A 22711-nucleotide genomic window follows, 5' to 3' on the forward strand; every position below is an offset into this window, starting at 1 on the left:
CATGGAGGGTTGGAACATTCTCTGAAACCAAAGAGGAGAACAGCTCCCAGGTGACCTCTTGCACGCCCACTCCTGCAAGGCTTCGGGAAGGCTTGGAATTAAGGTTTCAACTGGAGCAGCTGAGCTGCCCTTAGCTAAGCTGCTGAGAGCAAGCACAGCAGACAGAGAAGCCAAGGGAAATCATTTTAAATCCCAATCGTGCTCTTGCTGCTCTCAGGGAAGAGAGGAGACACATCCATACCTCTTTGTCGCTGTACGAGATATTCCGGATCTCGTTCCACGGGAAGGAGATTTTAGGGGTCAACCTGTTGTCTGGGTCATAAATGTGAAGCCCCAATGCATCGACTCCAAGGAGCAGTTCTGTGCCCTTTTTATTCTACAGGAGGAAAGAAAAGAGCAGAAATCCCTTTTACCCCACTGAGAGGGTGAGCCACGAACCCCTGTTTTCTCCAGCAGCCAGCCCCGAGCAGTGACCCAGCGCCGGTCGTCAGGAGAGCAGAGCTGGGGCTCCCCAGTGTGCCACAGCCACTTCCCAGCCCTCCTGGCTCTCCAGGGCTCCCCACCCTCAACTCGAGATGTGGAGACCAACACAAGAGCTGCACCAGCAGGAAAACACGACCCCCGGCTTCTCTCACCCTGATGGCAAAGTAGTTCACGCCGTACATCTCCAGATCCTGGGCGATCTTCAGATACTCCATCTCAGCCTCGTCTCTGCCGGGCAGGAACAGTGGCACAGGGTTTGGGAGGATCAGAGGGACGGGGCTGCTCCTGCTCATCCTAAGCACTCACCAGGCTTTAAAGCCTGGACTGTCTCTATCACACAGGTCAATCCTGTCTTTGCTGGCAGGATCAATAAAGTCCAACAGCAAATCCCACTTGGCAGTCACCAGCATCTTAGTGGCTGTGAGATGCAGCACTCCAAGCCTGGCTTTGTCCACCTCCCAGTCCCTGCAGCATAAATAGGAAACCTCTGGCTGGGAGGCCCCTGTTTCAGATCCATCTGACTTTAGGTTTATCCCCCAAAAGGAGCATTTTGCCACCCGAGGCAGCAATAGGGTCTGAATTCCCATTTCTTCTCCTGGCCCTGAAAGCCCCCTGAGGCAGGTGAGCCCTCACTGAGCATCATTCCTGAATCCTCTGGAGGACCCTGACAGCGACCAGGGGACAGCAGAGCCACCAGGAAAAGCCCTTTGCCCTCCATGAGGCTGCAGCAGAGGAGTGCTGGGATTAACCTGCAGGCAGCAGAGCTCAGCCATGGCCTGCCCAAGCTGCCCAGCCCCCGGTGACTCCTCAGGGGAGGGCTGTGACCCTGACCCACCAGGGCAGCACAGGCTCACCTCGCTCTGCCCCGGTGCTCCGCATACCAGGCCGTGATCCTTTCCTCCCACATCTCTGGAGTCATCTGGTACAGGTTTATCACCTGGGATGTGTGGGGAGACACAGACCAGGTCACACTGCTGCTCCTGTCTCTCAGCCAGCAAGCCAGAAGAAACCCAGCACCACATCCAACCTGAAGGCAGCTTGGACACCGACTCCTCTGAGCTCCTTACCCGCTTTGGAAGCAACTCCTCTTGTGCCAGGAAGCCTCTCTTGTGGACATTGGGATCATAATCACCATACTGGAAAGAAGCACAGACACAGTGCCCACCCCACATTAACAACCAGGCAAATCCAACTCCTCACCCTCACACACCCAGCCCAGGAGACAGCAAACACGGCCTGCTCACACCTCCCCTCACGAGCAGAGAACATGAGCTGCTCCTTACAGTTAATAACCTGATTTTCTTTGTCATTTCACTGCTAGTGGAGATGATCAGCCTCCTTCTACTCACCCAACACAAGCGGAAGCAGAACAAAACCTCCCACTATCACAGAATCATGGCAAAAGTCCTCCAAGATCAAGTCCAACCTTTGACTGAATCCCAGTGTGGCCACTAAACCACGTCCCCAAGAGCCACGTCTGCTCATTTTTTAACACTCCCAGGGACGGTGACTCCACCACTTCAGCTGCCAACCATCATCAGCTGCTGTCCACCATCAGTCAACCAGCTGGACTGGATGGTGGTTGTCTATTTTGCTCTCATTACCACACCCTAATTAACACTTCCCCCAGTGCAGGGCGAGACTCTACACCTGAGAGGTCCTTGCAGTCCCACCGGTAGCGGAACAAGGAAATAAGATGTGGACAAAGACCTGTCCCCAAAAGCTGATGGATAGCAGTGATTCAGCTGAGGCAGATGGTGGTTTCTCTGTTGCTGCTCATCACCTTAATGAATAAGTATCAAAAAAATTAGAGGAGTTTGACAGACTCCTCTCAGGCAGGTGGCGGCTTTTCTGCCAGAGGGTCTGTTGCTCAACTGGGTCGAGGAATCCAATTCATATTTGCTAAGTGCATCAGTAATTACTGGTATTTGTTTAGATTTCCATCTCTTTGAGCAGCATACAAAGTGACTGAGAAATAAAACCGCTTATTAACAGACTGAGGAGCCGCGTGTCCCTGCGGTGCCTGTGAAAATGAATTTACCTCCTGCACGGCCTCAGAGGGCAGGAAACCACCAGAAAACGGCTCAAACAACCCAGCAAGTTCAAGAGAAGAGGAACAAAGGATGTGAGGCACACACAAGAGTGCTGTGATTTCCATTCACCTGGCAATCAGGACTTCTGCAGTGACAGCCCCCAATTACACGAGACACGGCGGCGTTTGCTCGAGTCGCTTTGCAAGGGAGGCAGCCCTTCCCTCCCTGCTTCTCTGAGGAACCTCAGCTCAGGAAGTGCCAAACAGTGACAATTTTTAACACCAAGAGCAAGACACACATGGTGGTCATGTAACAAGTCGGGAAGCTTTTCATACCATCCTCCTCTTAATGCCAGAACCGTCACGTCGTACACCAAAACCGGAGCTCGGCATCAAAAGTCTACACACATCCCACCTCCCTGCTTGGGAGGCGACACGTGGGGATTAAAGACACAAATATTGATTTGGAGCCAATGCAGATCCGAAGGGAACATGTAACAACAACCAGCACTGACTCAGACTTCAATTAATAGAACAAAACCACCCCGGATTTCATCCAGGAGGGTGCTGAGCAGCGGCAACTCTCCGCCTTCCAAGGGCTTGGAGCCCCTCAGGATGCAGGTGCACATCCCTTGAACCCCCATCAAAAGGGGACAGCACCAAAAAGGTGACACTGGCAAATGAAACAACTCTAATAACCTTGGACAGGCAGCAAGTAAGTCATTTTTGGGTGATGAAAATAACAGCAAATAGGATTAAAGCGATTATTTTCTGTTGTGATCTACCGTGGAGATCCAAGACTAAGTCTGGATTATGAGACTTTTCATGTGCTGAAAAATGCTGCCGTGTCCCAAAGGAATATTTGTACTGAGAGGGGAGTCTGGAAGAGAACATTAATTATTCACAAGTCAAAAATCAACAAATGGCTTAAGTATTGCAGAATCTGTTGGCTCAAACGATTCGGCAAACGTACTTCTAAAGACCTTTTCAATTAAATCATTACTTCTGAACTGTCATGGAATTTCAGCTCCTATTAATTGAACTACATGATTAATATTCATGGTTAGGGATGGAAGTTGCCTTTACCACATCCCTTCGTCTGGCTTAGATTGTCCTGGATAAACACAGCCATGCTCAGCTTCAAATAACGCCAAGTATTGCTTGTTTTGGGGGAAAATAATAATAATTAAAGAGCCTGTTGTTGTGCTACAAGATTTGAAGTGCTGAGAGAGCTGCAGCACGGCAGTGACCTCCGTTTAAGGGGCAAAAAATAGAAGAACCTCCTGGATGTTCCCGTTTTTTTTTTTCCAGTTGATCCCACGTCTTTCCCAGCTATTTAAAACCTGAACCACCTCCAACCTCTGAAAGCAGTGTGGGTGGTTTGAACAGAGGGGAAAGCACATAGTAATTCTCCAAATGAACACAATGAGGGAGAAATAAACAAGCTTTTATTTTTATGACCCCCACGTTTCCTTTGTTATTGCAGGTCAGTGTGGATGGACCAACACCTGGCTGTCAGTAAATGGCTGCAGGATGCACACACACCACTGTGTCGGGCTATTATGCCCCTAATCATGCAAATCAACACGTTATTAGTGAAATTACTGTGCTCACTGCCCGCTCCTCTTGGCCAGGAAGGACATCATTATCCTATTTAAGTGGAAGGAGACGACCTGTAACATCTTTCTTCCCGGTTCCGTATCAAAGATGTGCTTTCAGCTTTCTCCTTTGCTGGGAATAAAAGCAGAAAAGGGAACCCCAGGCTGGAGAAAGCTGATGAAAAGCCCATCAGTGTACAGCAAAGTCATCCCTCTTCCACCTTCTCCTGCTCTTGGTGCAGAATGAAGGTTAGAAGTGCTCTGACTCCAGCTGACTCTTCCCGACGCCCGAGCGTGTCCCGTGTCAGCGGGAGCTGCGGGAGGAGAAAGGGGACGGCACAACCGTCCTGGACCGAGTCACAGCCTGTTCCCGAGCACAGGAGCAGGAGCTGTCCTGGCCAAGGGCTCACAGAGCTCAATATTTACCCAAGGGTTTATTCATTTTGGCAATAGGAGAAGTCCTCCCCGACGTATCCTCAGCTCGGCAGGTCAACGGAGACAATGCCAAGGAGGTGTTTACTCAGGAGCTCTAATAAGAGTGATGGATGTTTCACACAAGCAGAAACACTTCGAATAGCTACTTGTCCTTCCCTGGCTGATGAGCCTCTTGAACTCATGCTTTCATCAGTATTCTGGTTATGAGGAGAAAACACCCTTTTCTAGTAAGTTCACACGTTTATCATCAAAGAACACCAGTATGTGGCACCCAGGGCTCTGTTCAGGCACCCAGGGCTTGTTCAGGCACCCAGGGCTTATTCAGGCACCCAGGGTTCTATTTAGACATCCAGGGCTCTGTTCAGGCACCCAGGGCTCTGTTCAGACACCCAGGGTTCTATTTAGACACCCAGGGCTTGTTCAGGCACCCAGGGCTCTGTTCAGGCACCCAGGGCTCTGTTCAGACACCCAGGGTTCTATTTAGACACCCAGGGCTTGTTCAGGCACCCAGGGCTCCGTTCAGGCACCCAGGGTTCTATTTAGACACTCAGGGTTCTATTCAGACATCCAGGGCTCTATTCAAGCTCTATTCAATCCATGAGTGTGGATTGAAGGGTTATGAGGAAGATTATATAGGAAAAAACCAGCCTGGATCAGGCCCTCACGTGAGGCAACGGGGCCAAGCCCCCTCCCTGCACTGCCAACAAAGGTGGTCCCCCAGCCCTGTTTCTCCTGCACTGCTCCACAGCTGTGGTCCTTGAGGACAAGCCAGACCTGGGGCAGGGCCACCTGCCTGAGGTCCTGCGAGCCAAACACCTCCCAAAATCTGCCATCCAGAGTCAGAACCGACCACGAGCCCCAGCGATAACGTGGCTGGGCTGAGCTCAGCCTGCAGGCACTGCTCTCCCCAGGACGTTATCCTTGCACACATAAACTGGAGATGAGCTCCAAGAGCTGCTAATTGAGCAGCAGGACATGCTGTGCATACACAGGGATAAATTACAGCCCCTGCTGCTGAACCTTGGGCTGCTCCCTCCATCCCAGGAGCCTCTCTGCCCCAGGCTGCTGCAAGCTGTCCAAGGCTGCACGCTCCAGACTGGAAAACAAGTGTTCTCTGGAATAAATGCTCAGCAAAACACACCAACTCTGGGCCCAGAGCAGAATTCAGCTCAGGAACAAAGGGGGCTCACTGAACACTGACTTCTCCCTCTGTGGGGTGAGGCCAAACACCCAAGATCACACCCAAGACAGAGGAAGAAGCCAGGAAAAGCCCTTTCCCGCTGTGATAACGTGGCTGTGGGAAGCTCTAGCACTCAAACACAGTAATTATCAGGATGACAAGCATTCTGGGGAACAGTGGAGCTGGGAGTCCCACGGCTGGCTTGCCTCCGGCTACAACGGAAAAGCAGGGAGGAGATCCAAAAAAGCTCAGGCTCAGGGAATTCTCCTGCTCCAGCACTAAGCCACACTCCAGCAGGCTCTGCAGCTCATGAACTGAGCACTTGCTAAAAAGTCCTGGAAAGAGAAGTGAAAATCCATCCAATGTGTGGAGGCAGCCAGGAACCAGCCGTGCGGAGAAGGAGGCAGTGCTAGTGCAGCCCCCTCGCTTCCCAAGCTCTCACAGCTTCCCCTGCCTTCCCCTTCCCAGGAAGTGGGTCCATCCCAAAGCCCCTGGCTGCCCTGGGTCAACACTAACCCATCACCACCACGAGGAGGCCCCGGGAGAACCCCCCAGTGCCCACCTTGGCTTGGACAGCGTAGGAGGCCAGCAGGACAGAAGCTTCAGGAGGACAGTAGATCTTCTCATCCAAAATCTGCTTCTTCACCTGCACCCGGAGCAGCAGAGGACAGAAAGCACACGTTAGTGGAGCAGAGCAGAGCAGAGCAGAGCATGGCTGTCACAGCAGATGGCTGCAGTTTGTCTCAACTCAAACTGTCACCCGCACACTTAACGATCTCCCGAACACTAATTACAGTCCAGGCCCGGCGTGTCTCGGAGAGGCTTTCACAGATCCCCTTCCTCAGGGTTGGGAGAACTAAATTTCTGTGTGGGAAATGACAGAAACTCCATCCTGTTGCTAAAGGCAAGGAGGGGGAAACGTTTTGGATGTAAACACAGCGATAAAACCTCTTAAGGCACAAGCTGTGGATTGACAGGACATCCACAGACACCGCTGAATAAAACAGCAGCCGAGGCTCTGAGCACAGCAAGGCTTTGCTCGGGGATATTCAGCCTCATTGGGAGTCAGTGCTCACCTGTGCTCCAGGCTAATTCCCTGCCATCCCAGCCCAGCACGGAGAGCTGGGGGTCACCTCCGTGGCAGTGCTTTTAGCAGCAGGCAGAGCCCTGCTCACCCTCCCAGGAGAGCCAACGTGCAGGTCCCCGAAGCCACGGCTTTACCTCCCCGGCTGCTGTGCATTAAAAAATTAAACCTGTCATGTTCGATATTTTTTGGGTTTGCACACTTAATTTTCCTGATTAAAGATGGGGTGGGGGAAAAAAAAAAAAGCAGGCGATTTCCTGGGAGACTTAAATGGATTGTCAGAGATGCAGGAACATCAATTTGAATTTATAACGTGCTTTGAGTCCTCAAAGTCGGGTACGACATAATCACAGCAGATATTCTGCTGCATCAAGGCAAAAACCAGGAGAGTTTACAAGCTTATGTGTGCTCCTGTTTCTCAAACACTTTCCAGGAGCCCAGGCTCCTCTCAGCACACAAATCCCAGCAGCAAAGTCACGGTCTGCATTTTAGAAAATGCAGCTTGAGCTGCTTCTCCTCTCTTGGTTTTCCTTCCCAGAGACACCAACAGCATTTTCCCTTGTCGTGGATAAAGCTCCTGGCAAATGAGACAGGTAGAAATAGCCCTACAGAGACACCAGTGCATGGGACAGAGCCTGGAAATTAGCAGGAACACTCTACATTTAGAATCTTTCAGCTCTGGAAAGCAAAAGTGGACTTTGGAAGAGTGAGGAGCACCAGGACAGTGAGGAGCTGGTGAGCTCACTTGGAAAGGGCAGAGTGCCCTGCAGGCTACAGTGGTATTCCCAAGAGCTTCCAAATCCAGGTTGCCTCTACTTTTGTGTAACAAACATAAGATTTAGTGTCTTTTTTTTTTTAAATTTTATAATTTATCTTCAAATTAACAGCCACAGAGCAGCTGAAACATCCCCATGAGTACCCAGGGTCTGACATGGAGCGTCCCACTCCCTCTATCCATGCTTGACACAACTCTTCAAAGAAAAAGGTGTCAAAGAATGGATCCTGTGTCTGAAAGAAAGCTCCTGTGATAGCAGCTCCTTGTTCCCAGCCCAGCCACAGCATCCCCAGCTGAGCTGGCTCCTCAGGACACCAAGGTCTGTAGAGTACTTGAAATAAAAGCCCAGAGATGTGTTCACCACAGTGCTCAACAGAAGGGCACGAGCTCCTGGGCAGGTGGGACTGGGAGGTTCCCCCTGTTTTTCCATCAAGAGCTGAGCTGCTGGGCTTTTCTTCTGCTCCAGTTCCCTGGAGGCTGTTTGGTGAGGAGGTGAGCTTTGCTGTACAGCCTGGGAACGAGCTGGCTGCACTCTGCTCCCAGGATGAATTCCCCCTGCTCCACACAACGATGCCATCACGTCCAGAGGCAGCTGCCACCCCTCTGGTGATCCCACACCTGCAGAGGTGTCATCTGACAGATCCATGTCCCTGAGCCACCACCCACGGATATTCCAGATCACCTCATCATTCCTGACTGCCACTTCAGAGCTCTGGGAGTCTGGGCAGCTCTGACTGCTTCATCCAGACAAACCATCCTTCACCTATTTTAGGAAGTTTTTGCTGTTGAAAGCAAGTCCCTTTGGAGAGGTGTGAACATAAGGATGAGGAGCACACTCTGCTGACCAGCTCTGACCCTGGAGCCTTCCGGCACTTCTCATCCTGCCTCCTTCTCCCTCGGGTTGGAAAACTGTACTGACACGGCTCCTACCTGCAGGAAGAACAAGTGCTGGGTGATTTCCTGGACCAGTTCCTCCTCTGCATTCTCAGGATAAAATTTGGCCAGGAAGTGAAAGGTTTTGGGTTCCTCCGTTGGAACATCGTGATCCAGAACCTGTGGGACACAAGAGCCACTCAGCTTCTTCAAGACAAGACCCAGCTCCCTTCTGCTCAGATCAACACATCTTTTGTCAAACACTTTTAGACATTGAGAAGAGACCTAAATAGTTCAGACACTGTAGTTAAAAAAAGAAAACAAACATTTCTGACACTCCTAACAAGGCAAGGGAACAAAAAAGGCAGCAACAAACAGCATGAGAAATGAGACAGGGAAGGTTGATCCTGCTCTGCTGTGTGCTCACTGCCTCTGCTGATCCTTGTGGAGCAATCCCGAACCCTGCTACGCCACCACCCGACTTCCTCCCTGTTTTCCTGTACCCTGTTCTTTCAGTGTTGTTTCTCACCTCCTTCCTGTTGTGCTGGCACTGCCCAGTTCAGATTCATGTTGGTTTAAAACCTTGGCAGGAGAGGTGAGACCCCCAGGCCTCCCTGGCTGTGGTGTTACACCCTTTGGCTGTGAACAGAGCCCCCTCATCGCCTCCCTAAGCCACTCCAGAGACTCACATATTTGGGAAGGTTTCCTCCCTTATCCCCATCTCCTTTGCACCCTGCTCTTCCTCCTCTTTGAACATCTCAGCAACCAAACAAGCAACTTCCCCTCTCCCGTAATGGTTCTGTGTTCAGGGACACGGAGCAGAGATGTTTAGGCTCCATTTACACTGCAGTCACCCCAAAGTGCAGCAGCCCAGCATGGCCACCTCCCAAAACGCCTCAAGGGGATTCAGTGTGCACACTCTGAGGCCTCACAGCTCCCAGGGAGCTGGGCTGGGCACCTCTGCCAGCTTTTCTGACTTACAGACGCCACGGGGATGAGATTTAAATTCTCTATCCCAGTTCACCTCCATACCACCTCGTGCATTCAAAACAAGAGGAAAGGACATTTTCCTTTGTCACCCCTCTCCATGGCAGGGCTGTTGGAACAAGATGATTTTTAAGGTCTCTTCCAACCCAAACCACTCCATGATTCCCCGAACTTTGGTTCCAACCTTCTTGTCCATCTTGAGCCAGGCCACCGTGTCCTTGATGGTGTACTGGAGCCCGAAGAACCAGGTTTCCCGCAGCCCCAGCGTCCTGCACACCAGGTCAAACAGGTCCTTCCCTTTCCACTTCACCTGCAGGAGAGCCAAGAGGAAGCAGTTACAAAGGGGGGTTTCAGAACTTCGGCTCTGCTAGACCAAATGCACCGTTTTCACCTCACAAGGTCTTTCTTTGAGAGTGTGGAGAAGGCATTTGGTACAGGCAGGAAAACATCCTAATAAAACACACTCCCATCCTTCCATCTGATCTCATCTGCAGATCACCAGCTCCTCCCTCAGTAGGAAGCTGAGATGTGATTTCCACACTTCCCCAAAGAAAGACACTGTAAAGCTCCTGTTTGCTCCTCTGGCGACCCACTAACACTCAACAGAGGACCTAAGGGTGCATTTAGGCTGCTGTTGAGGTAACCTTTAGGTTCCTGACATGTTTAGGTTCCTGGTAGGAGCGGCCCGTCGCCAGCAAGAAATAAAAATCCCTTTAACTGCCCCTTGGTGGGTTAATGTCTCTTCCTATGGCCCAGGAAGCTCCAGCATCAGCACCAGGGGCCCAGAGAAGGGCGGAATGCACTCCCAAAAACCAGCAGTGACACAATCCGTGCAGGGAGCGTGTGCAGAGCCACCGACCCTGCACGGAGGAGAGGGAAAAAGAGCCCAAACCCCCCCTAATTACCGCTGAAGTCAGCGGTTCTCCCGGAGCATATTTTGATAGAGTCAAACTGCATTTTCTGCCGAAGACGCCGGTGACAAAAGCAGCTGAGGAGCGGAAAGAATCGGCCCTGGTCAGGGAGCGTGTCCTGAGAGCAATCCTGCAGCTGCATCCACGTCGCTGCTGAAGTTTGCTCAGAAAAACAGAAGGCGTCGGGAGGCAGGAAGGTGAAGAGGGACATAAAGCAGATGAATCTAATATGCCAAAGCCACTTTGCTCTTCCATCTGCAGGGTGGAAACGATCGCTGGGCCGAGACATACGGCCATTACCGCCAAGCCCTTGGGCGAAGGGATCTCGGCACATCCTCCCCGTCGCTACAACTCAATCCCGGTGCCACCTGGACGCATCAATATTAACGCGGGGCCGCTCCCGCTGTCCCCCAGTGCCGCCTGGTGGGCACGGCCCGAGCTCATTGCCATGCTGCCGGCTTGCAGCAAATGACTCTGGCGCTGTTCTGTCCCTTCCCGCAGCCAGACAGGCTGACAGGCCGGGAATAGAAGGGAGCCGACGCTTGCCCTCCATAAAAACACCTCCCCCGGACTGCTCAGATCGAGCGCCGTCAACACCTCGAGGTCAAAACTCCCCGAGGAGCGAGTTTGGCAGAGCTGGAATTATAACCCCCTGATTTCACACCTCTCGGCACCCTCCAGCCCCCGGGATGGGCTCCAGCCCGGCACAGGATGGCTCAGACTGCGGAACATCTTTCCCTGACTGGTTTTAAGAGGGAGGTTAATTCGAGGGTTCAGACAAAACAGAGTGAGACACATTAAAACAGCTATTTGGTACCATTTTTGCAGGCACATAAAAGCAGGCTGCCAGCAAAAGGCTATTTCTTCACTAAACTGCTTTGCATAAAGCGTTATTGGCTGTTTTTCCTTCTCTGAGACCATATTTCAGCCCGTTGCCTCAGCCCAGTGCCTGCACCAAACCTCCCCAGACATTGCTCCACATCCCACAGGATGGGTGTGTTGAACATCCCCACGGACAGGATTGGGATTTCCACTGCCTGTGGCTCCTCACTGAACCACACCAGGCACCCAAACCTTCCTCACCAGCTGGCACGACCCCAAGGTTTCCTCCCAAAAAGCAAACCACCAGTTTCTTTCCAAGACCAGCAGCGAGAATTAAAGCAGGAGCTTTGAGTGGGTTTTACCCCTTGCAATTTTAACTTGGTGATGGGAATCATGGAATGGTTTGGGTGGGAAGGGACTTCAAAGCTCATCTCATCCCACCCCCTGCCATGGGCAGGGACACCTTCCACTAGCCCAGGTGGCTCCAAATCCTGTCCAACCTGGCCTTGGACACTTCCAGGGATCCAGGGGCAGCCACAGCTTCTATGGGCAACCTGTGCCAGGGCCTCACAGCTGAATTCCTTCCTAAACCCCAACCTAAATCTCTCCTCCTTTAGTTTAAAACCATTCCCCCCTGTCCTATCATTACCTGCCTACGTAAAAAATCACTTTCTCTATTTTACAAGCCCCCTTTAAGGGGCTGTATTTCAAGTGATGGCTTCTGCTGCTGCATTTTACACCAGCGCTTTGTCACTGCACATTTATGTGATGACAGAAATATATATTTAACATTCCTGCACAATGCTCCAGTCCCCAACCATAACACTGCACAGATCCTCCCCAACTGTGCTGAATTACCTTCATTAAATATATCAATGAGCAGCAGAAACCTTTATTCCAACAGACATGATTTCCCTCCACACCTCGGTACTTAAAGTAACGATCTGCATTCAAGTGGCATCTTTCAACAGCTGAACTCCACCTGCTTCTCAGACATTCGGGACCCCAGCCCTCCTCACCCCTATTTTATAGGCTTTGTATCATTAACTGCCACATCTTCTGGTTGTAAAATCCCCCCATAACACCCCCCACCAGACATAAGGGGATGGAGAGCTGCTGCTGCCCAGGACAGGCTGGCAGTTCCCATCCCGCCCTCCGCCTGTCACACCGTTCCCTGCGCAGCACTAAAGTGACACCTGAAGCACAAGGATGATTTTACAAGCCCTTATGAGCTCCTGAAAACAAAACTAAGAAGCTCAGAGCAGAAAAAAACCCCCTCTCAGCCATATGGCAGAGCGGGTGGCACGATGCTATAAAGCTCAATCTCCCAAGAAAAGGCTCCATCACGATCAGCTCGGCGTGACCCGCAGGATGTGCCATTCCAGCATCCTGCAGGCACCACCCCTGGCATTTGCAGCTCCTTCTCCCATTAGCAGGATCACAGCACAAGTGGTTGGATGGATTCAGGGGCCGAGGTGCTTTATAAACAGGCTGTTATTCCACGGAGCTGGAATTTATGTGCTTTACTAAGCACAGAGCGGTTACAATCTATCAGCGAAACATTTTAAATTAACAGCACTAAACACTTAAAACTCTGCAGCCAGTGGCTAGAACAGAGTATTTCCAGTCCAGGTTATTGGCATCATCTTTTTCTCCGGCAGAGACGGCGCATTTGGCATCTATTAACGGAGTTTGCATTATTTATTAACCTGCACCAGGAGTCATTTCCAACTCGCGGGCAACTGGGCAATTTATTTGGGAGCACAACCTCTCTGTCAAGTTTCACAACTGCTCCTCAGCTCACGAGTCGATAAAGCAGCTCCAGAAACGAGCAGGAGGGCTGTTTGATCCCCTCGTCATGGGGTGACAAGGAGGGAGGGAAAGCAAGGGAATGGCTGGAGCTGTGTCAGGGCAGGCTCAGGTTGGATTTTAGGCAAAGGTTCTTCCCCCAGAGGCTGGTTGGGCACTGCCCAGGCTCCCCAGGGCAGTGGGCACAGCCCCAAGGCTGCCAGAGCTCCAGGAAGGTTTGGACAATGCTCTCAGAGACAGAGCAGGATTTTGGGGTGTCTGTGCAGGGCCAGGAGTTGGAGTGGGTGGTCCTTGGGGGTCCCTTCCCACTCAGGATATTCCATGACCCTTAAAAGTGGGCAGCATGGAACAAGAGGGTGCAACCTCTCTGCACAGAGAGGGTTGAGCGGGGGGGTCACCGCTCCCAAAACACCAGCAGGCTGATGCTTTTCTACCAAGGATGTCAAATTGGATTTGCACCAGCTGTGTGGAAAAGGGGAAAAAAAGGGATGAGTTTTAACCATTTGATATTAAGGTTCCTCACACAAGAAACTGCCCTCGGACAACAGGGAGGTGCCCAAACTCCAGGGGACAGAACCTGGCTCTGTCCAGGGGTGGCAGATGAAGATGTCACCTCCTCATCATCACAAACACAAACCACTGGAGCTTCAGCTGTCCCTGGGATCAGGCTTGGGAATAAAGGGACATCAAGGCAGGCTCACCAGCTCAGCCTGGGAATGCTGCTTCCCAGGGAAACCCAGCAGAGCGGCCCCTCCACACCCCCACACAGGACCAGGGTAGTGCATGACCTTGCAGGAGTGACTCACAGCTATAGAGTATTTTACTGCACCAATTTATCCTTAAATAATGCAGAAAATGGCTTTGCAGATCATTTTATTGTTAGTTCTGTGCTAGGGAGGAGGAGAGAGTGCAGAGCCCCTGCTGTGGTGACACCACAGCCTGAGAAAGGGGAAAGGACCTGGGAAAGGACCCCTGGGAAAAGGGGACCAAGCCCCAGGAAAAAGTGCTCAGCTTCCACTGAGTGATGTTATTCCCACTTAGAATCAAGTTTTAACAAGACACCTCTTCACTGAGCCAGGGATGGAGATGGCAGAAGGCTGAGCAGAGCATCCCTCAAACCACCCGGGAATCAGGGAATGGATAGGCTGTAGCTGTTCCAAACCCCCCTCAGGAGATGCCCAAACCACCCACCCACAACAGTTTACAACTGAAATGGAGATGATTTTGAGACTGCAGACCACATTTATTTCTCCTTCTGGACCTGAATGATAACCAGAGTGCCAGAGACAACCATTTATTTAGATTTAAAGCCCATTTGGAGCAAACAGGGAATCAAATATGCAATATCTGTCCATTTTTTTAAAATAAAGTGATGTCAAATACTTTCAATTGCCACTTACTGAGTCACAAGGCAGGGCTGTAAAAGTTATTTTTATTTACTAATGCTACATGACAACTCGATAATGAGCTTTTAATTAAAACCTATTTCTGTTAACCACCGAGGAGGCCAAAAACCCACCCGGGCGTGAGGATGCAGATGGTGCAGCCGAGCACAGCCCGTGGTGTCTGCACGGACAGACACGGAGCAGGACATGGAAAACGGGCAGCTGAGGCACCAGAGAGAGGGGGGAGAGGGAGGGGGCAACTGGTGATGGTATCACCTCTGCCCCCTCGGGTGAGACCCCCCTGCAGAGCTGCTCCAGCCCTGGGAACAGCACAGGGAGGATGTGGAGCTGCTGGAGAGAGTCCAGAGGAGGCCCTGGAGATGCTGCCAGGGCTGGAGCCCCTCTGCTCTGGAGCCAGGCTGGGAGAGCTGGGGGGGTTCACCTGGACAAGAGAAGGTTCCAGGGAGAGCTGAGAGCCCCTGGCAGGGCCTAAAGGGGCTCCAGGAGAGCTGGAGAGGGACTGGGGACAAGGGAGGGAGGGACAGGACAAGGACTTTAAGTTGAAGGAGAGTATACTGATATTGGATACTGGGAAGGAATTGTTCCCTGTGAGAGTGGTGAGGGGCTGGCCCAGAGAAGCTGTGGCTGCCCCTGGATCCCTGGAAGTGTCCAAGGCCAGGTTGGAGCAACCTGGGCTAGTGGAAGGTGTCCCTGCCCATGGCAGGGGATGGGACTGGATGAGCTTTAAGGTCCCTTCCCACCCAAACCATTCCATGGTTCTATGTCCCAAAGCCTCTCCTCACCCTGTAAGTTCACACAGATAAGGACTTATGGGGCCAAGCAGCAGTTTGATGCAGAGGAAGAAGCTGCAGGAGGCTGAGGAGGATTCTGCTCCTGCAGGAACCTCTGCCAAGGAGGCACGGAGCTGGAAGGTCGGTCGGAGCCGCCTCCGTGCTGCAGTGACACGATCTGCAGTACAACACACACACAGCTCCTGCCCCGGGAAGGGCCTCCCAGGGCAAGGATGACAGCTCTGAGCCTTCCCTCTGTGAAGACACCGTCTGAGCCCAGCCTGCCCTGCTCTGATGATCCTTTGCACCCGCAGCTCACCCGGGGAGGACGCAGGGGCAGCGGCAGCAGCCGGCTCACCTCGGAACAGCGCCAGCCTACGCCACATCAAACGCCTCTCTCCCCATTTCAAGGGCTCTGTGATTCCCTAACAAAGTGCTGCCTCCCAGCTTCAAGGAGATTACTTCCAGGGCTGCTTCCCTGCTCAAGTACCTTTAATTTCAAAAGCCACCCACTTGAAAGACGCTGCCTGTACAAAGAAAAAAGAGAAGAGGTATTAAACAGCACCAAAACTAAAGTCTACACACCAGAAGAGAAAGATTTGCTGTCCCAAATGCCCTCCCTCCTTCCCCTTTGCAGCAACACACCTCTGGATTAATTAACAGACTAGGGATTGACAGTGGTTTTGAACCATCCCCGGAGTTTCCAACTGGCTGAGAAGGGGCTGTGAGGGGAGCAGGGGATCCAGAGAACCTTTCAGGTACAGGGTGAGGCACAGAAGCCAAAGAGGATTCCTGTCCATCCTAAGTCTCATGTGCATGATGAGTCCCTTAAGCACAGTTTAAGGGAGTGCAGAACTGAGCTGCACCAAGCAAGACACCTCCGAAAAATTAACTCCCAAAGGCCAGACTTGTGTCAATCAGAGATTGTGACTTTTTGGGGCACAAACCCCTCCAAGACATGAATGGAGAACTGCCACTTCCCGGATTTAAAGAGAGCAGCACGTGCTCCTGAGTGCAGGATCGGGGCACACAGGCACCTGGAGGAACCAGAACATCGACTTCACAACTGGTATCCCAACAGTTTATTGAGGATCATGTTGTAGCTGAGGGGGATTATTTCTCCCAGCTTTTTCAAATAGCTGTTCCTGCCCACAGATTCATCTTTTCCCGTTAGGTTTCTGCATCGAGAGGTCGGTGCCCCACCAGCACCACGAGCAGCTGCTTGAACCAGGGATGGAAGGATCCTTGTAAAACCCCTCCCAAGTATCCTGCAATGCAGAAGGAAGCTGAGGGCACTCCACTGCCTGGTTTCCTCCCCCTGCCTTTTTATTTTGGTGCAGTGACTGGACAGAGCTCAAAATCCAACTCCGATTCACTGCACCAGCTCTTCCTCAAAAACTCATCGAGCCCCAGATTTCCACCACCAAATCCTGGTTGTTCCTGTTCCAGAGGATGAGCTTTGCACCTCAGCTCCACGGCTCCCTGTGCCTGGTGACAAAGGGACAACACTCGGCTGCACGTGGCCGAAATTGGGTCCTGTCTGCTTAGAACAGCTTTACCTCCAACCTCATCCAACTGGCCCGGCACCCAGTGGGGCACTGGGCTAAAAAACATCCAGGATTATCCTCTGGACAGACAGGAACAGCTTAAGCACTGAAGCAGTAACAGGGTGCATGTTTAGAGCAGCAAATACATCAGCCAAACGTGCCTCTTCTCGCTGCTTCAATAGTTCAGCTGTTTCTCCAGGCTGGCTGTAAAGCTTTTCCCTTCGCTTTTAAGACCCCGAAGGATTAAGGTTGGGAAGCAGCTGGGCAGTGATGGAGTGACCATCCCTGCAGGATACAGGACTAAGACCACAGATGGACAGAAAGGGCTGAAAAAAACCCACACCCTTCGGAAAAGAGGCTGTGGTTCCGTGGTGGAGAGACACTAACGGGGCTGAGCACCACAGGAGGGAGAAATGGGCAAAGACAAGGCCAAAAGAGAGATGGATGGGTTCTCCTGTCCAGCAGGGAACTTGGTTCTGGGAGAAAAAAACTCCACATGGGAATGTGTAAGACCAACCTGCCACCAGCTGCACTACAGTGCCTTGGATGTGGATCCAAAAGTACCGGGGGGGTTTAATCATTGAATGAACCACAGAATCATGGAATAGTTTGGGTGGGAAGGGACCTTAAAGCTCATCCATTCCACCCCCTGCCATGGGCAGGGACTCCTCCCACCAGCCCAGGTTGCTCCAAGCCCTGTCCAACCTGGCCTTGGACACTTCCAGGGATCCAGGGGCAGCCACAGCTGCTCTGGGAAACCTGTGCCAGGGCCTCCCCACCCTCCCAGGGAAGAGGCCTCCGGAGGGTTTTCCAAGGTGTTCTCAGGAAGGTGAGGCAGCTGGGATTGCTTTAACACAGCGATTTCAGAGCTATGCAAATGTCTATCCTTCCTCCAGATGTTTATCAATTAATTAGGTACCAACCCAAACCTCTGTGCTGGAAGTAACAAAAGGAAGACACTTGCTCTGTGCCTTCAAGATTTCCCCAAACAAATTACAAGTCTTTAAAGTGAAACCCCAACTGTGATTATTAATCTCCACTGCCGTGTTGGAAAGATTAAGATTTCATTTCCAGGAATTATTTTAGATTTAGGCTCAATTTAGAGACATCATTTGCAGAGTAAACAGATGCAAAGCAGGTTTAATCCCTTAAAATACACAGCTGGGAATTTCTACGGGGCAGACTGAAAAAATAACATGAAAAAAGAAAGGTGTCTCCTGCAGCTACAGTGGGGTCGTGGAATCATGGAATATCCCAGGCTGGAAGGGACCCACAGGGATCATTGCAGTCCAGCTCCTGGATCTGCACAGGGCAACTCCAAGAATGGGAAGTCAGAAGGGTCAGAGGAAGAGGGACAGGTGGGACAGGAACTGGGGCTCTGTAGTTTGCACCGGGAGACCTTCAGTCATCCCCGAGCCAGCCACCATGCCACAGTTAGGGATCTGGATGTCCCAGAGTTAGGGATCTGGATGTCCCAGAGTTAGGGATCTGGATGTCCCAGAGTTAGGGATTTGGATGTCCCAGAGTTAGGGATCTGGATGTCCCAGAGTTAGGGATCTGGATGTCCCAGAGTTAGGGATCTGGATGTCCCAGAGTTAGGGATTTGGATGTCCCAGAGTTAGGGATCTGGATGTCCCAGAGCCCTGCTCTCCTCAAGGGCTGGCACTGACCTCGCTGGCCCCAGCCTCGCCGATGGGAATCCAGCTTCTGGAAAAGAAGGAAAAGAGGGGCGAAAGCAACACAGCAACGCCCAGAGCAAGGCTGGGAGCACGTGGAGAAGAGCAGTGGATATTTGGGGTGGAGGGAGGGAGTCCACTTCCTGGACTTCTGGAAGTGGATGGGCCCATGGGCATGGCAAGGTGGCACGGCAGGATGACAGAAATCAGCCTCTCCTTCCTGGGGACCAGCAGCCCCAGCACATGGAGCAGCAAATTCCCACTGCTCCATCCCGCTCCCAACAGCCATCCCACAGCTCCTGAGCCTCAAGCAAAGCTCCCTGGGGAAGCCATTTGGATGGGCAGCCTGGGGTGAAGCCACAGTGGATTAGGCAGCAAAACATTCCTGCACTCCTCCCTCCGCCTGCTGGGCTGCGGTTTTCCGTGGGGTTGGAAGCCCGGGGCAGGGAGCAGGTTCAGCACAACAGGGACACAACAAACCCAACCCGAGGGATGTGCCCCAGGAGCAGGATACCCACCAACTGTCCAACAAGCCAGCAGCTCTCCATCCCTGGAAGCACAAAGTGCCACTCACAGGCCACAAAAACACACCCCAAGAGCCCCCAAACTACAAGATTCCCGCTGCACGTCTTCCCAGTGATCCTCTGAGGTGTTCGTGAGGCAGGTTTCCCTCTCCCAGCAGCTCTCCTTCCTGGCCAAAGACACCTCAGACACACAGACACCCAGGCAAACAGAGAGCTGCTCACTCCTCTCCCAACAAACCTTGGGATAAGGGCTGGATTCCTTCAGGGAGGAGCACAGTCCTCCCCATACCATCAACTCTCCCTCCTCACTGACTTCCAGGAGGGCACAAGCTCCACTCCTGGCTCCAGGTCCCACTGTGGGTGTGGACCAAGCCAAGCCCCTCCCTGGGCCACGTTCCCAATCCCAGGGACTCGGGGTGTGCCTGATCCACCTGTCCCGTGTCGGGCCCAGGGTGTTTCTGCAGAGTCAGCAAAATAAGGGGCTTTCCCCAGAGCTGCACAACCAAAGATGGGGCCAGAGATCCAGCCAGGGAGCTGCACTGCTTGGATAAAGCCTGGATAAAGCTCACACCTCCTGTGCTTGGAGCAAGTCCAGAGGAGGCCATGGAGGTGCTGCCAGGGCTGGAGCCCCTCTGCTCTGGAGCCAGGCTGGGAGAGCTGGGGGGGTTCACCTGGAGAAGAGAAGGCTCCAGGGAGAGCTGAGAGCCCCTTGCAGGGCCTGAAGGGGCTCCAGGAGAGCTGGAGAGGGACTGGGGACAAGGCATGGAGGGACAGGACACAGGGAATGGCTTCCCACTGCCAGAGGGAAGGGCTAGATGGGATATTGGGCAGGAATTCCTGGCTGTGAGGGTGGGGAGGCCCTGGCACAGGTTGCCCAGAGAAGCTGTGGCTGCCCCTGGATCCCTGGAAGTGTCCAAGGCCAGGCTGGACAGGGCTTGGAGCAACCTGGGCTAGTGGGAGGTGTCCCTGCCCATGGCAGGGGGTGGGACTGGATGGGCTTTAAGGTCCCTTCCCACCCAAAGCATTCCAGGATTCTATGACTATTTCCCTCCTTTCTGCTCGAGTGCTCTGCACTGAAGGCTGAGGCCTGAATTCCCACTGCATCCCTCCCGTGCCAGCTCCGACACGATCCAGGAGCCCTCGGCAGGACACACTCACAGCTCCCGAGCTCCTTCCAGCTGGAGAAGTCCATCTGCAGCAACAAGTTATTTTGGCAGGAACCTCCCCAAAGAGTCGGCTGAAGATGCACAAGTTCCACAGCCAAATCCCACGGGATCACTGCCTCACCTCTGCACAAATCCCTGCTCCCAACGGGAACCGACACTGAAATAAAGAATTATTCACTTTCCATCATCAGTTATTGTTGGCAGCCTTGGAAAAACCAGGCGAGAGCAGAGCCAGGATGCTCCAACTCTGCTGGAAGCTCTCACTGCTGCCCACAGTAAATCCTTGATCCCTGGGAAAGGCAGGAAGTTCTTCAGGGCTGACAAGAGATTTCCAGAGCAAGGAAATTGGTGATGACAAACACTCCTTGGCTGAGGGGAGCTGGGATTCCACCAGGGTTTGGGTGAGACTAACGAAATATAAACTATTCATTGAAGAAGTTGAAGTGGGGAGAGATGTTTGTGTGGCCAATCCCTCTGGATCAGATGGAAAAGCAGAGTAGATCCCAGGGTCTGGCAGCAAGCGGAATGGGAGAACATTTTACAAGTTCCAAGGGCCCAAAAAAGGGAAATTATCAGAGAAAAACCAGACCTGACCCCCCTCAGAGCACCCCTAATCCTTGGGAAAGCGCCCAAATTCCACCCTCGTGCATTTGTGGAGTGCTTGGAGTTGGATCCCTGTGGACTGAAGCCTGGGATCCCTCGAGCCCTGGTCACCTCGTGGTGCCTTGGGCTGGGATGGCAGGATAAGGTTGGATTAGAACCAAACTAAAGCTGGATTGTAATCAGAATAAAGCTCAATTATTGCCAGGAAAAAGCTGAATTAAAGCAGAGTAAGGCTGGGTTATATCCAAGATAAAGCTCAATTACACCTGGAATTAAGCTGAATTATAGCCAGAATAGAGCCAAATTATAACCTAAATAAAGCTGAATTGAAACCAGAATAAGGCTGAATTGTAACTTGAATAAAGTTGAATTACACCCAAATTAAACCTGAGTTATAATAAAAATAAAGCTGGTTTATAACCAGGATAAAGCCAAATTATAACCAAAGTATAAACCAAATTATACCCAGAATGAAGCCGAATTATAATCAGGATAAAGCCAAATTATGACCAAAATAAAGGTGACTTATACCCAGAATAAATCTGAATTATAACCCAAATAAAGCTAAACGATAACCAGAATAAAGTTGAATTATAACCAAAATACACGTCAAATTTTAACCAGAATGAAGCCAAAGTATAACCAGGGTAAAGCCAAATTATGGCCAAAATAAATCTGAATTACACCCAGAATAACACTGAATTATAACTAAAATAAAGCTGAATTACACCCAAACTAAACTTGAATTATAACCAAAATAAAGCTGGATTAAACCCAAAATAAACCTGAATTATAATTAGGATAAAGATGAATTATACCCAGAGAGAAGCCAAATTATGACCAACATAAAGATTAATTATGACCAAAATAAAGCTGAATTATGATCAAAATAAAGGTGAATTACACCCAGAATAACACTGAATTATAACCAAGATAAACCCGAATTATAGCCAAAGTATAAACTTAATTATAGCAAAAGCATAAACCAAACTATAAGTAAGATAAACATGAATTATAACCAAAGTATAAACAGAATTATAATCAGAACCATGCTGAATTACAACCGGAACCATGCCGAATTATACCCAGAATGAAGCTGAATCATAATCAGGATCAAGCCAAATTATAACCAAAATAAACCCGAATTACACCCAAACTAAACCTGAACTAAAGCCAAAATAAAGCTGAACCACAGCCGGGGATAAACCCAAATTACAACCAAAATAAACCCGAATTACGACCACTATAAAGTTCAGTTATAACCCAAATCACGCCGAGTTACTCCACGATAACTCCGAATTATAACGAAATTACAACGAAACCGAGGCCGGGCCGGGACAGGCCCCGGGACCCTCCGGGGGGTCCGGGTGCCCTCAGGGCTGAGGGGGGGCTCGGGGGGCCCGTCCCCTCTCAGGGACCGCCCCGCTCCCCGCCGCGGCCCTCACCTCGCAGCTGAACTCCATCTCCGCGTCCATGGTGGCGATGCGCACGGTGAAGGTCTTGGGCTGTTTGCGCTTGAGGGAGCTGAAGCTCATGCGGGAGGCGATGGCCCCGGCCATGGCGGCTCGGGCCGGTCAGCGCGGCCCCGGCGCCATGGCGGCCGCGCCCCGCCCCCCCCGCCGCGCCATTGGCCGCGCCGCGCCTCGGGCCCGCCCCCGCCGCGTCGCGCGGCCAATGGAAACCGCTAAACTCCAGGGGCGGGAGTGACAGCGCTTGTGATTGGGTAGAGAGGGCGTCGGTCAAGGGAAGGGGCGGGGCGAGGCGGGGTCGCCTCAGAGCGCGGGGTAAGAGAAGGAATGGGCGGGGAGGTGTCGCCCCCTGGCGGCGGGTGGTGTGGAGCAAGGGGGCGGGCACTGGGACCCGGGGGCGCCGGGGGGACACGGGGACATGGGGGGACACGGGGACATGGGGGGACACGGGGGGGACACGGGGACATGGGGGGACATGGGGACATGGGGGGACACGGGGACATGGGGGGACACGGGACACGGGGACCTGGGGGGACATGGGGGGGACACGGGGGGGGACAC

At 52.1% G+C, this 22711-nt stretch overlaps 1 protein-coding gene across 9 annotated transcripts in view; it reads right to left on the bottom strand.

The window, feature by feature from the left end:
- NF2 (neurofibromin 2) overlaps nt 1-22334 on the bottom strand; it is a 49500-nt gene extending 27166 nt beyond the window's left edge. For 5 of the 9 annotated variants that reach the window (XM_027740889.2, XM_039386981.1, XM_027740888.2 and 2 more), the window contains exons 1-8: nt 22127-22240; nt 9632-9757; nt 8518-8640; nt 6291-6374; nt 1551-1619; nt 1338-1420; nt 636-711; nt 242-376 (exon numbers count right to left, since the gene is read on the bottom strand). In XM_027740889.2, the coding sequence (XP_027596690.1) occupies nt 242-376; nt 636-711; nt 1338-1420; nt 1551-1619; nt 6291-6374; nt 8518-8640; nt 9632-9757; nt 22127-22240 (810 nt within the window). Of the gene's footprint in view, nt 1-241; nt 377-635; nt 712-1337; nt 1421-1550; nt 1620-6290; nt 6375-8517; nt 8641-9631; nt 9758-22126 lie in introns of all 9 variants that reach the window. The other 4 variants (XR_005565707.1, XM_027740887.2, XR_005565709.1 and 1 more) reach the window with 2 other exon arrangements.
- Between the last annotated feature and the right edge of the window lie 377 nt (nt 22335-22711).

The sequence above is a fragment of the Pipra filicauda genome, unplaced genomic scaffold (assembly GCF_003945595.2).
Source record: "Pipra filicauda isolate LSUMZ 115617 unplaced genomic scaffold, ASM394559v2 scaffold520_size808073_pilon, whole genome shotgun sequence".
Taxonomy (NCBI): Eukaryota; Metazoa; Chordata; class Aves; order Passeriformes; family Pipridae; genus Pipra; species Pipra filicauda.